This window comes from Bos indicus x Bos taurus, chromosome 9, assembly GCF_003369695.1.
Source record: "Bos indicus x Bos taurus breed Angus x Brahman F1 hybrid chromosome 9, Bos_hybrid_MaternalHap_v2.0, whole genome shotgun sequence".
NCBI lineage: Eukaryota > Metazoa > Chordata > Mammalia > Artiodactyla > Bovidae > Bos > Bos indicus x Bos taurus.
The window spans coordinates 82,073,003-82,088,321 of NC_040084.1; the positions used below are offsets into that span (position 1 = coordinate 82,073,003).

Here is a 15,319-nt window from a genome sequence, read left to right on the forward strand (position 1 = left end):
ACCTAATATCATGCCTTGTAATAGTAAACACTAAATATATTTGCTAGATGAAGGGATACATTTATATATGCGCATATTTTTTAAATGTAGGAAAGACTACTGTTTTATTACTGTGAGAAGCTTGTGGATTCCTGTCTTAGTTTTAGCATTCATACTTGGTCTTCTGATTCAAGCATCATTTTTTATGTCAATGGGGTAGAACCAAAATGAATTTATATATTAAATGTTCATTCAGAGATGTTAACCAAAACTCTTAAAACACTATGGAGATTCTTTAAAAAAAAAAAAAAATTTTTTTTGTCTGCATACCAATGAGAAGTAAGCTTGTTTTCTTTGCCTTTTTTCATGTAGTTTTATTAGTGCTATCAAATTTAACGACTCTTCTGCCCTTTTTTGCTGTCATACTATAATGACTTCAGATCCATATATGCTGATTTAGCTTTGAAAGCAAGTTGGGGAGAAAAGTAAATTATGTTCTAACAGATTCTCCTTATGTTTGTGTCATTTTTTTTTTTTTCTGCTTGCATTCTCTAGTAAGCAGTTAAGTGCTTTTCTGAAACCAGAAGCTCAGAAAGCCTGCTGTACCAGCAATACTTGTATTTACTATAGTTCAGATGCCTTCTGTCGTGGGTGTGTGTCCCATGCAGTCACCATCACACAAGGTTCTGTTCTTTGAAGGGCTCTGCACTTGATTTAATGCTCTGCTGCCTCCATCTTGAAATTCTTAGTAATATTTGGAAAGGGGGCCTTGCAACTTCACTGTACACTGGGCTCTGCAAATTTTATAGCCAGAGCTGCTTGCATCCAAAAGAAAAACAGTGTATGTTTTGACAGTCATAAAGCGGCACTTTTACGAGAACAAAAGCCTCTTAAACTTACCACAAGCATCTCTTTTCTCAAGTAAGCCACCCTGAGCCCCGACTCTTGAGTCGTATGTCCCTCATCGTAACTTATGTCGCTGTTTGTTAATGTTGGCTGACTTGTGACATTTTTTGGTCCTCTTTTTCCTGTTGGCTCACTAACAGTACTTCTGTCTCTCTACCTGGCTCCTAAGATACTACTATATCATGATTTTCTTTTCACCTTACTTGTAGTTCCTTCTCAGTTTCCTTTGCTAGTTGCTCCTTCTTTCCTCAGCCTTCTAAAATTGAGATGCATTGTGGTTCAGGCCATGCCAGCTTCTCTATATTCATTCCTTCCTGAACTCCTGATGAGTTCATTCATTCGTCTGACCTCCTGATGAGTTTTACGTGTCACTACATGGTCACTCTCAAATTTATATGTTTTCATACCATCTCCATCTGGGAATCTAATAGACATTTCCAAATTAGTATGTCCGAGCTGAATTCCTGAACCTGCCCCTCAAAACTTGATCTAACCAGTCTTCCACATTTCAGTTGATAGAATCCTATTCTGACTGCTAGGTAAAAAAAAAAAATCACCTTCAATCATGCCTTTCTTGCATACTCAGTCTGTTACTCTTATTGGAAATCTTTTGGAAATCTTGTTGGCTGTATGTTCAGAACATAGAATTTGAATCTGTCTACTTTTTACCAGCTGTTCAGAGCTACAAGTACACCTCTGTTGTTCTCAGCACAACAGCCAGAGTATTCATATTCAAATAAATCAGAAGTCTATAGTGACTTCCTTTCTCATTCAGAATGAAAGCTACAGTTCTCATAATGGTCTCCAGAACCCTGCATGATCTGACCTACCTCCCACTCACACCTTGCTCGTCTCATTTTACTATTTTTTCTCTTATATGCTGATTTCAGCCATGCTGTGCCTTCAGTCACAGCACCATGCTGACTTCTATGCCTGGAATGCCTTTTCCCTGATATTTATGTGGTTAATTCTCCACTGCTTTCAAATGTTTGCTCTATGGCACCTTCTTTTTTTTTTTTTAATTTCTTTTTGTTTTTTCAATTTATTTATTTTAATTAGAGGCTAACTACTTTACAATATTGTATTGGCTTTGCCATACATCAACATGAATCTGCCACGAGTGTACACGTGTTCCCAATCCTGAACCCCCCTCCCACCTCCCTCCCCATACCAACGCTCTGGGTCATCCCAGTGCACCAGCCCCAAGCATCCTGTATCCTGCATCAAACCTGGACTGGCGATTCATTTCTTATATGATATTATACATGTTTCAATGCCATTCTCCCAAATCATCCCCCGCCTGCCACAGAGTCCAAAAGACTGTTCTATACATCTGTGTCTCTTTTGCTGTCTCGCATACAGGGTTATTGTTAACCATCTTTCTAAATTCCATATATATGCATTAGTATACTTTATTGGTGTTTTTCTTTCTGGCTTACTTCACTCTGTATAATTGGCTCATTAGAGCTGATTCAAATGTATTCTTTTTAATGGCTGAGTAATATTCCATTGTGTATATGTACCACAGCTTTCTTATCCATTCATCTGCTGATGGACATCTAGGTTTCTTCCATGTCCTGGCTGTTATAAACAATGCTGCAATGAACATTGGGGTACACGTGTCTCTTTCCCTTCTGGTTTCCTGGTGTGTATGCCCAGCAGTGGGATTGCTGGATCATAAGGCAGTTCTATTTCCAGTTTTTTAAGGAATCTCCACACTGTTCTCCATAGTGGCTGTACGAGTTTGCATTCCCACCAACAGTGGAAGAGGGTTCCCTTTTCTCCACACCCTCTCCAGCATTTATTGCTTATAGACTTTTGGATCACAGCCATTCTGACTGGCGTGAAATGGTACCTCATTGGGGTTTTGATTTGCATTTCTCTGATAATGAGTGATGTTGAGCATCTTTTCATGTTATAGCACCTTCTTAATGAAGCCTACTTAGACTTCTCTACTTGAATTGTAATCCCCATCCCAATACTCCTAAACTCTCTAATTCTCTTCTGCTTTTCTCTTTTTCCATAGCATTTATAATCACCCAATTACTCATTTTCTATTGTGTCTTTGTCTACTTCTAGCACTCTAGATGCTAAGTCAATATTTGTTGAATGTCGAGTGAATGAAAATACCCCAAAATAAAGGTCCTTTGAATATGAATGTTCCTTTTTTCTCTTTATCTCTCTATAATCCCTTTTTTTTTCAAAAAAGAAATACATTTTGAAGATATTTCTACTTTATATAGCTGAATCTTTAATAAAGGTAATTGCTGACAGAAATGTAATCAACAATCTTTCTTCAAGAGCTGGAAATAACATGGTTGAAGTTGTAAGAAAATTTATCAATACCATTATACTTCTTTATGCCTTAATATTGTAGTCAGTTAAGAGGTTACCTTCTTCCTGTCTTAATACTGCCAACATTATTCAAAACAAGAGTGGGAAAGATTTTTTTATGAGGGGAAAGGATTTGGAATATCTTTGATTGTTGAGGTAGATTTTAAAATATAGCTTATTATTTTACCCTCTTGTGCTGAGTACCACTAGATTCTCCCAGTGCTTGAGCTTCACTATTGTGTAGAAATTTGACACCTTAAAAGAGAACAGATTGGTGGCTGTCAGAAGTGAGAGAAGAGATTGGTAGAAACAGGTGAAGACAGTCAAAAGATACAGACTTCTAGTTATAAATAAATTTGGGGGATATAATGTACAGCTTGATGGCTATAAAAACATTTTTCTTAAAAGATTTTTTTCCTCTTTATTGCTGAGTAGTGGCAGAAAGTGAAGAGGAACTAAAAAGCCTCTTGATGAAAGTGAAAGTGGAGAGTGAAAAACTTGGCTTAAAGCTCAACATTCAGAAAACGAAGAGCATGGCATCCGGTCCCATCACTTCATGGGAAACAGATGGGGAAACAGTGGAAACAGTGTCAGACTTTATTTTTTTGGGCTCCAAAATCACTGCAGATGGTGCAGATGGTGAGTGCAGCCATGAAATTCAAAGACGCTTACTCCTTGGAAGGAAAGTTATGACCAACCTAGATAGCATATTCAAAAGCAGAGACATTACTTTGCCAACAAAGGTCCGTCTAGTCAAGGCTATGGATTTTCCTGTGGTCATGTATGGATGTGAGAGTTGGACTGTGAAGAAGGCTGAGCGCCGAAGAATTGATGCTTTTGAACTGTGGTGTTGGAGAAGACTCTTGAGAGTCTCATGGACTGCAAGGAGACCCAACTAGTCTATTCTGAAGGAGATCAGCCCTGGGATTTCTTTGGAAGGAATGATGCCAAAGCTGAAACTCCAGTACTTTGGCCACCTCATGTGAAGAGTTGACTCATTGGAAAAGACTCTGATGCTGGGAGGGATTGGGGGCAGGAGGAGAAGGGGACGACAAAGGATGAGATGGCTGGATGGCATCACTGACTCGATGGACGTGAGTTTGAGTGAACTCCAGGAGTTGGTGATGGACAGGGAGGCCTGGCGTGCTGCAATTCATGAGGTTGCAGAGTCGGACAGGACTGAGCGACTGAACTGAACTGAACTGAACTGAGTGTTCCATTATATTGACATACCATTTTTCTGCCCATTCTGCAGTAAATGGAGGATATTTGAGTTTTTTCCAATTTGAAACAATTGTGAATAAAGTTGCTATAAACATTGAAAGAAAAAAAAAAGCTAGATGAGTTAAGATCCCTACCAATCATAGGGAGTGGCATAAACATGTAGAGTCTCTCATTTGGTAACTATGTTGTCATGTATTAATTTTATAAGTAACTCTAGCTTCAGAGATGTCCTGAATTGCATTTTACAAGTAAATCTAGATTCTCATTGATGTAAAACATAATTCAAAAGTTTTATGATCACTATAGATATGAAAAGTTTGCTTCTAAAACACATTTGAAATTCTTAATAATGCTGTTCAAAAATTGTAATTTGTTCCATTATAAATGAACTTGATTCCTTTTGGCAGTCTTTTCTTAAAAGCATATTTTTTAATTGAAAATAATTTATTACAGATCTTATAAAATAAAGGGCAAAATATTAGCCATAATTTCACTACTGTAATATAACCATTTTCATTTTGGGTTATTTTATTTTTGCATGTTCACCTTTCACACAGTTTTAATCGGCTCCATAGTTTTTTTCCTGTCTTTTCCACTGAGATACATGTCATACCTATTTCTTCACATTGCTATGCAGTCATTTTCACAATCATTTTTCAGGGTTATTTCCTTAATGATCCCTAGTGTAGCTGTAGTCGTGAATCTAAATATTTCCCACGTATTAGATATTTAAGTTGCTTTCATTTGTTAAATCATAAATAATGTTATAATGAAAACTTTTGTGTTTGTAGCTCTTTCTGGATCATTTTCTTAGGATACAGTCCCGAAGGTGAAATTCTTGTTTCACACAATATGATCACAGTAATGACTCTTGATAGATTGCCAACTTACTATCCAAATGATTGAACCAATTTTCTGCTTCCACCAACACATGGAAGTAGAGTTTCGTGGAAATCTTGCTTGTAATTTCTCATTTTTGTCCCCGTTTCTTGTATATCTTGTATCGTTAGAATTAAAATGCTGGTGTTCCGTGTCAGCATGGGAATTTAGAAAGTTGTTTTAGGATGTCTGGCTTAAGTTCTCTCCCAAAAAGAAGAAAGAGGACAAACTGGTGGCTCTGTTTGACTTTGCTGCTTCTAGAAGGACAGGAAAAAAGTCTCCATTTGTTGGACTGAACAGTTGAAGAAATTTGATATTTCTACCAAGTTAGGATGAGTGATGTAACCTGGCTAACCATTTTTACCACCACAGAGGTTTACATTGCTGTTTTATTCTGGAACAAGTGGTTCACAAATAGACACTACAATTGTTTGCCTTCTAAGAATCTGAAGTGACATAAGAGTCTTGTGTGTGTGTGTGTGTGTGTGTGTGTGTTAGTCGCTCAGCTGTGCCTGACTCTGCAATCCTATGGACTGTAGTCCCCCAGGCTCCTCCACCCATGGAATTCTCAAGGCAAGAATACTAGTACTTCCCCCACAAATAATAGTGAATAAAAGTTGAAGAAAGGACCTTAGTCTTGGAGAAGAGCTGAGATTTATGGGTAGGACTTTAGATTGGCCTGGTGGCTCAGATGATAGAGTCCGCCTGCAATGCAGGAGACCTGGGTTCAATACCTGGTTTGGAAAGATCCCCTGGAGAAGGGAATGGCTACCCACTGCAGTATTCTTGCCTGGAGAATTCCATGGACAGAGGAGCCTGGCGGGCTACAGTCCACAGGGTCACAGAGAGTCGGATACAACTGAAGCGACTTAGCATGCACACGCATACAGACAGTGTGGGTGATTAATGCCTTTAGATTAAAGAGAGGAGGGGGAGAGTTGTTATTTATAGAGGAGGGGATGATGCCAGGATTTAGTTCACACCCACAGGTTTGTCATTCTTGTCCCTCTTCTCAGTCTAGTGTGACCAAGTTTCCAGTTGAGGACAGGGAAGATGGCGGGATTTCCCTTCTCCCTCTAGGTTCGCTCAGACTCTGTGTTCATATTAAGGAGCTTGCAGGATCCTGTCCTCGTCCATGTCAGTGGCCAGAAACAACTGATAAAACTGCTGTTTCCTTGGCAGTGATTCAGCCATCCCAGTGAGTGATGCCTCTTTCATGATGAAAATGAAGAGCAGCTGATTGATTCATGAGGCTCTCTAACTTAAGCCACACGGGTCACTTCTTTATACCACCTTATCTCTTAATCCCGTGCCTTCCCACAAACTAATAGCCGGTGGGGAGAAATGTTCCCCGACCATTCAGAAGGATCATTGAGAATGTCTCTTTAGGCATTTAAAGTTGAGTAAGAAGCAATTGATTTACTCAGCTGCCAGACACTCATGGGAAAACAGCTGGAGCCACTGAAGAGAAGTGGGAGGAAAGGAGAGCTCCGCTGAAGGGGTGTTGGGTTCATAGAAATTACTGAAGATGAAAACTCTGGGATTTTAGTAGTTAAATTCTGATATGCACATCAGGTCTTCATCCATCTGTTGTTCTGGGGCTTCATTTTGTTTAAATGAGCATACAGAAGCTACCAAATAGGAAAACAGTGAGAGACTAAATTATCTTACCAGTTTATTCTGTTTTCTTGAATTGCTTTTCCCCTAATTACATTTAATCTGATTCCAATTTCTTTTTCAGTACAAAGTTTACACATTTTTGAGAAGGTTGCTTGTAACTGCCTCTGCCTCCCCGCTCCTCTTTGTTTTCTCAGTGCCCATGTATACATCTCTAAAGATTGGTGGCACCAACACGTTCTCACTTGCACTGTGTTCTCTTCAGACTCTAAGTTCCTTAAGAGTTTGGATCATGGGCTGGTTAACTGCTGTCCTCTCTTGTTGCCTGGCATATTTCTTTATAGATTTGTGCTTGTGCTAAGTCGCTCAGTCATGTCCGACTCTTTGCAACCCCAGGGACTGTAGCCCACCAGGCTTCTCTGTCCATAGAATTTTTTCCAGGCAAGAATACTGGAGAGGATTGTCATTTCCTCCTCCAGGAGATCTTCCTGACCCAGGGTTTGAACCCGCATCTCCTGTGGCTCCTGCATTGCAGGCGGATTCTTTACCATTGAGCCATCAGGGAAGCCCTTCTTTGTAGACTATGTGAATGTAATATGTGTCTTGAAATTTTAATGTTGGTGGAAATGTTTGTTGGAAAATTCTGTTGTACATTCCCATGCCACCTTGGGATGGCAGAGAAGTGGAATGTTTTCTTATGGGCATGAGACAGTCCTTGTGCCCTCCATTTATTTTTGACTTGAGGTAGCTGAGTCTCTCTTGCCTGGAAAATCCTATGGATGGAGGAGCCTGGAAGGCTGCAGTCCATGGGGTCACACAGAGTCAGACACGACTGAAGGGACTTAGCAGCAGCAGGAGCATATGATATAATTTCAATTGTATAATTTAAATTGACTGAGCGACTTCACTTTCACTTTTCACTTTCATGCATTGGAGAAAGAAATGGCAACTCACTCCAGTGTTTTTGCCTGGAGAATCCTAGGGATGGGTGAGCCTGATGGGCTGCCGTCCATGGGGTCACACAGAGTTGGACATGACTGAAGGGAGCATACAATATAATTTCAATTGTATTTTTTGAAATTATTCCGTATCTCCCTCTTATTACATCTGATCGTGGTCTATTGCTTTTAAGCCAAAGCTTCATTTTACACATGTTTTTCTGGGAGGGGATTAGGGTCTTTCTGCCTATGTACTAGAATAGAAAATGCATAAGCTTTGTGACACAGAGAACTGTTAGGTTGATAGCCAAGCCTGAGTCAGCAACATAGCCAGATTCTGTTATATGATTTTAAATACAATTTAAAATTCAGTTCCCCCACTATACCGGTCATATTTCAAGGGCATACCAAATAGCCATACATGACTAGTGTTGCCTTATTGGCCTGCATAGTTTTAGAACATTTCCATCATTGTAGAAAGTTTTGTTGGACAGAGCTATTCTAAAGCTAATACCTTGAAAGATCTTGCAGTTTTCATTCTGCCCTCTGGGGACACCAATCATTCTGTTGAAGAAGCCTGGTCCAGCCTATTGGGCAGTTAGAGATCACATAGAGGGAAACCATGGTGTTCTAGCCAATAGCCAGCAGTAATTCCAGACATGTGAGTGAGACCATCTTGGACTTCCAATCCCATTCAAGCCCCAGATGTTTACAGCCTCACAAGCAATTCTCTATGACAGCAGCAGAAGAGCTGGTCAAATTAGCAATCCATAGACTCATGACAAATAAGTTGTCATTGTTTTAAGTCAGTCCGTTTAGATGAATTTGATATGATAGTAATAACAGGTGCTACTTCCTACCTAATGACTGCATCAGTTTTGGAACTGTTACCCTATGCATTTGCCTCATGAATTAGGATGCGGAAAAAATAAGCAAGATGAAGTAAGCTTATATCACTTCTTTCAGTGAGATAAGTTCTTTGGTTAGAGAGAGAAAAGGATATTGTTATTAATAAAACAACGACCAACAGCAAATTGAAATACTACTTAATCACTGAGTGACTAGATTATCTATCTACTTATTAAATGATAACAGAAAATTAACTTTGCATCCAAAATTATTTACCAGTAATTTTCAAAGCAGATCATTCAAATAATCCAGAGCTAACTGGAATCCAGTAATTATTCCATTTTAGGATAGTCAGAGTCTGGGGGCTCTGGTGTATTTTACTTTGTCAGAATTTAGAATTTAATTCTGAAATCATGCCTTCTTTTATTCATTGTTCCCCAAGCATTTGTTGGGGAAATAAATGGATATATATATATATATATATTTATATGTGTATTTATATAGGATATATGTGAATTGAAAGTCACTCAGTCGTGTCTGACTCTTTGCGACCCCATGGACTATACAGTCCATGGAATTCTCCAGGCCAGAATACTGGAGTGGGTAGCCTTTCCCTTCTCCAGAGGATCTTCCCAACCCAGGGATCAAACCCAGGTCTCCTGCATTGCAGGCTTATTCTTTACCAGTTGAGCCACAAGGAAAGCCCAATAATATATTAAGTATGCTATTTACCCCCCATTAAATTTTAATAAAGTATTTTATCTATATAATATATAGGAGATATATATATATATATATATATATATATATAGGCTTCCCTGATAGCTCAGCCGGTAAAGAATCCACCTGCAATGCAGGAGACCCCGGTTCGATTCCTGGGTTGGGAAGTTCCCCTGGAGAAGGGATAGGCTACCCACTCCAGTATTCTTGGGCTTCCCTGGTGGCTTAGATGGTAAATAATCTGCCTGCAATATAGGAGACCTGGGTTTGATCCCTGGGTTGAGAAGATTCCCTGAAGGAGGGCATGGCAACCCGCTCTAGTATTCTTGCCTGGGGAATTCCCATAGACAGAATAGCATGTTGGGCTATGAGGTCACAAATAGTTGGACATGACTGAGCAACTAAGTGTGCATGTGCACACACACACACATACATACATATATATATTCTGTATATATCTAAACAGGCACTGAGAATTTTGAATAATTAAGAGGTGAGCCTCACCTGGAAGAAATAACAGTATAATGGAGGGGAGAGACACAATGGAGGGGAGAGATATATGAGGATGAGCTGTCCCTGGAAATCCTGAGGTGGGAACATACTTAATATACAGGATGAGCAATTACCTTGCAGATGGGTGGGAATGGAGGTTCATAAATAAAGAGATTACCTAGGGGACTATTTTGGGGGAAAGAACATGATTATTTTATTTTAATAACTTTATTGAGACATTATTCACATAGCATTAAAATTCACTCCATTAAAGTGAGCAATTTAGTTGTTGTTCAGCTGCTAAGTCGTTTCTGACCCTTTGTGACCCCATGAACTTCAGCATGGTAGGCTTCCCTGTCCTTCACTATCTCCCAGAGTTTGCTCAAACTCATGTCTATTGAGTTGGTGATGTCATACAGCCATCTCATTCTCTGTCATACCCTTCTCCTCCTGCCCTTAATCTTTCCCAGCATTAAGGTCTTTTCTAATGAGTTATCAGTCATTCCAGTGAGTATTCAGGGTTGATTTCTTTTAGGATTGACTGGTTTGATCTCCTTGTTGTCCAAGGAATTCTCAAGAGTCCTCTCCAGCACCACAGTTGGAGAGCATCAGTTCTTCAGTGCTCAGACTTCTTTCTGGCCCAACTCTTGCATCTGTATATGACTGCTAAAAAGATCATACCTTTGACTATATGGACCATTGTCAGCAAAGTAATGTCTCTGCTTTTTAATACCCTGTCTGGGTTTGTCATAATTTTTCTTTCAAGGAGCAAGTGTCTTTTAGTTTCATGGCTGTAGTCACCATTCACAGTGATTTTGGAGCCCAAGAAAATAGAATCTGCCACTGTTTCTGTTTTTTTTTTTAATTTTATTTTATTTTTAAACTTTACAATATTGTATTAGTTTGCCAAATATCGAAATGAATCCACCACAGGTATACCTGTGTTCCCCATCCTGAACCCTCCTCCCTCCTCCCTCCCCATACCCTCCCTCTGGGTCATCCCAGTGCACCAGCCCCAAGCATCCAGTATCGTGCATCGAACCTGGACTGGCGACTCGTTTCATACATGATATTATACATGTTTCAATGCCATTCTCCCAAATCTCCCCACCCTCTCCCTCTCCCACAGAGTCCATAAGACTGATCTATATATGAGTTTTATCTCCATCTATTTGCCATGAAGTGATGGGACCAGATGGTCAGTGGCTGTTAGTATATTCAGAGTTGTAAGTCATCATCACTATCTATTTAGGACATTTTTGTTACCTCCTGCCCCAAGAAACCTGATGCCCATGAGCGGTTAACTCACCCATTCTTGCCTCAACCTTGAAGTCCTAAGCTGCCACCAATCTATTCTATATATACACTTACCTATTTGGGCATTTCATAGTAATGGGCTTTTGTGTCTGTCTTTTTTCACTTCGTGTAATGTTTTCAAGACTCATCCATGTTGTAACATGTATCACTATTTCATTCATTTCTGTTGCCTAATGAGATGTTATTATATGGATATATAGCATTTTGTTTATCCATTCACCACTTGATGGATGTTTTGGTTGTGACCACATTTTGGCTATTATGAATAACATTGCCATGAGTTTTCATGTGTGAGTTTTTATGGGGACATATGCTTTCAGTTCTCTTAGGTATATATCCAGGAGTGGTATTACTGGATCAAAAGGTAACCGTGTTTAACATTTTTAGGGATTTCCAAATTGTTTTTCAAAGTCGATGCACTATTTTAAGCATTCCAGCATCAGTTTATGAAGGTTCCAACTTCTTCACATCCTTGCTAATACTTGTTATTGTCTGAGAACAGAATTGTTTTGAATGAAAATATAAAGTCATTAAAAAAGAAGAAATTCCAATTAGATACTGTTATGCTCATTTAAGATAGTTCATATGTCATGTGATATTAGAACCTAAAGCTGAATGCCACTTTGTAGCTCTGTGTACAAAACAACTCTGTTGGAGTCTAATTATCTTATCATTAACGTGCACCAGGTGGTTAGGAAATGCTGGTTTTCTTTTATGTCTAATTGAGAGGTAAAGGGTGGTAGAATGATTATATGTATAGTGCTGTTGAAAGTTAAACTCATTTCTGACATGCAATTAAATATAATTGGAATAGAACAAATTGAATAACAAAATTAAATTTGCAAAATAGAGTATGAAAAGATGTGGAATGTATGCTGTTCCCTAGGATATTTGAGTGGTGAGTTGGCATTAGAACTTGAACCCCATATTTTTATGGTTCCCACCTGCCCACACTTGCCTCCTCTACTTCCCTTCCTTGGTGCATCCAAGGAGTTCAGGAGACATTCCCTGCCAACACCCTGTGCCTGGGAAATCCCGTGGGCAGAGGAGCCTGGCAGGCTGTAGTCCGTGCGGTTGCAAAACAGTTGCATAGGACTTAGCTACTAAACAACAACAACAAATTATGGGCTGGTATTTTTGTTATTGTTGTTTTGTACTTTTATTCCTTTAATTGGAAATTTTTATCAAAGTAATAATTGTATACAGTTTATGCTTATACAATTTATAAGTCAAATAATATTTACAGTGCTTATCACAAAAACCAACACTGTCAACTCCATTTCTCTCTACTCCTGGCCTGCTCTTCTCACACCTCCCCACCTGTGATGGTCTCTTTCAACTTCATTACCAGTGTTTTTCTGGTGCTCAGGTTCAGGTTTTTTTACATAAGATTATTCTGATATTTCTGCTGTTGCTGCTAAGTCGCTTCAGTTGTGTCCGACTCTCTGCGACCCCATAAACAGCAGCCCACCAGGCTCCTTTTTCTCTGGGATTCTCCAGGCAAGAATACTGGAGTGGGTTGCCATTTCCTTCTCCTTCTAGATATTTAGAATTTTTGGTTTTTATTTACTGTGGATGATGAGGATATGGCCTCCAAATACCCTGTCATCCCAGTATATCAAATGCTGTTAAAAGTACTTAGGTTCAGAGGATTTGGTTGATTGTAACATACAATTTAGAGGGTAATATTTTAGAAAATAAAATGTTGAGTTTTCATAATGCATTGCCAAGGAACTGTATTAAAAGCAAAATATTAGAGCCAGTAAGTGTTTAGGTACATAATTTAACAGGATAACAATAATTTTGATCTAGCTACAGTATTGAAATAGCACATGAGAAAGTCTTCTTTTACTCTTATCTTTCAGTAGACACTGGATGAGTTTTGTTGTTTTTAAACCCTAGTCAATTAGTCTTAATCACCAAACATTTATAGGGGCAGAGGTGAAAGTTCAACCCTACTGAGAACAGCCAAAGTACTATACATACACTGTTCCTAGACTCGTAGATTTGCATGAAAAATGTCGCAAGGGAAAAATTGTAATTGCCTCAGCATGAGAGATAGAATATATTTTAAGATAATTGGAGATTGTCTTTTATGTGTGCTCTTTGGTTTAGTTTTGATTTCATGTACTTTAATTTGTTTCTGTCTCTGAATTTTTTTTTTTTCCTTAATATATTCCAAAGGATGTAAAACACTTCTGAGGATCTCATTACTACTTGTGAAATTGCCTCTTTCTGTATCATTGGATGTGGTCTTTTTGGTCAGTCAGTCTCATAAGAGAAAAGTATCTTAGACCAGGCTCTTATATTTTAGCAATCTGATAACTCTCAAGTACATTTTGTGTAAGTTCAGATATACTCTAGCAATTTCCCTCAGGTGAATATTGTAAATTTAGGGGATTTTGGTGGGTTTTTTCATGTTAGTTCTACAGGAATCATCTTTTTGCTTTTATTCATGTTTCATCATTCCAATGTGTAGAATTTACATTTTCATGTTTTAACCTTGCTTATATGCTGGTGATTAGCCATTGCCTTGACAAGTGTGAACAGAAGGGGTCTAACTGAAAATATTCTATGACTTGGTGAACACATTGGGTTACAAATTCAACTTTTCCTTCTCTTTGCAAAGGCACTGAGACGTGAGTTAAAGGAGAAAGAGTATTCTGTCCTGAATGCTATAGACCAAGCTCGAGTTTTCCTGGCTGATCAGCCAATTGAGGCCCCTGAAGAACCAAGAAGAAACCTACAATCAAAAACAGGTGAGACTGGTTTCTTTAGTATGTCATAAAAATATGTATGAGGAGAACAAAACACCAAAATCGACTAGAGAATTTTTTTTGCAGCATTAAGGACTCGATGGACAGGAGTTTGAGTGAACTCCGGGAGCTGGTGATGGACAGGGAGGCCTGGTGTGCTGTAATTCATGGGGTTGCAAAGAGTCAGACATGATTGAGCGACGGAACTGAACTGAACTGAGGACCTGATATTTTTAAATTCCTTACAGAATATCAGGGCCTAGTATTAAATTTTTTCTTCTATTACTTTAGTCAAATTTGTCATTAATAAATATCTAGATTCTTAAATTAAAAAATGAAATGACTGTATATTCAGTATCATTATTTTAAAAGGGAATTAACTGTAGACAAATTAATTTATTAAAATTGTCTGTAACTACAAATAATTTCTTTAAGAAATAAATAGTTACATTTCTTACATTTAAACTATATGATAAATAATTATATATAGAAGAATGATATTTAGGATATGAGTAAACATATAAATTATTTAAATATCTATAAAGTAATGTTTTTTAACTTCTCTTTTTCAAGATTACAAATTTAAATAAGACACTAAAATGTCTTTCTTTTATAAGCAGACCACAGAATTTATTTAATTTAGATGCTAACAACTTATATTGTTTATGTACTTTGGCTTAAAACTGAAATGGTATCTACCTTACTAGCAACTAGTAATAAATTACATAGTAGATTTAAGAGATGAACTTGGGGGCCAACATATATCTTCATTTTGATTTTTCACTTTTGGCATAAAAGCATTCTGATGCATTTTAAAAAATAAACATGCCATTCAGAATATTTTCTCATCATTCATTTTCCATAGTAAAAGCAGACCTGAACGATTTCTCATGCTGTGTCTAGATGTGTAATTCATGAGCATTTGTTACTTGTAAGGGATGTAGTGTTGGAAAATGCTTTGACTGTAGTTGGAACCGGATCAGACATTTGGAAAGTAGCCATTTTCCTTCTCAGCCTTTGTCAGGGAAGCTCTACTTCAATGGGAATAAATTTCCCATCAGGATCATACCACTTTTCTTGACCCTTTGGGGGAATGTGTGTGTGTGTGTGTGTGTATACATACAGAGACACACACAGCACGCTTATCATCTCTTGCAGCTTTGCTTTACTACTTTCTCCTGGCAGGATCACTGTTTTTCCAGTCAGCCTACCCGGGGACCTAAATCATTGTTGAGTCTCCACCTCTCATAGTCTGCAAATCGTTCATGATGGTTATTTCTATCTTTGGAGGACTATGCCTTCTGGGTA

General features: G+C 38.3%; 1 protein-coding gene across 1 annotated transcript in view; it reads left to right on the plus strand.

The window, feature by feature from the left end:
- Positions 1–15,319, plus strand: part of UTRN (utrophin) — a 557,360-nt gene that overhangs the window by 411,930 nt on the left and 130,111 nt on the right. The window contains 1 exon segment of the mRNA XM_027551766.1: positions 13,885–14,014. Coding sequence (XP_027407567.1) covers positions 13,885–14,014 — 130 coding nt within the window.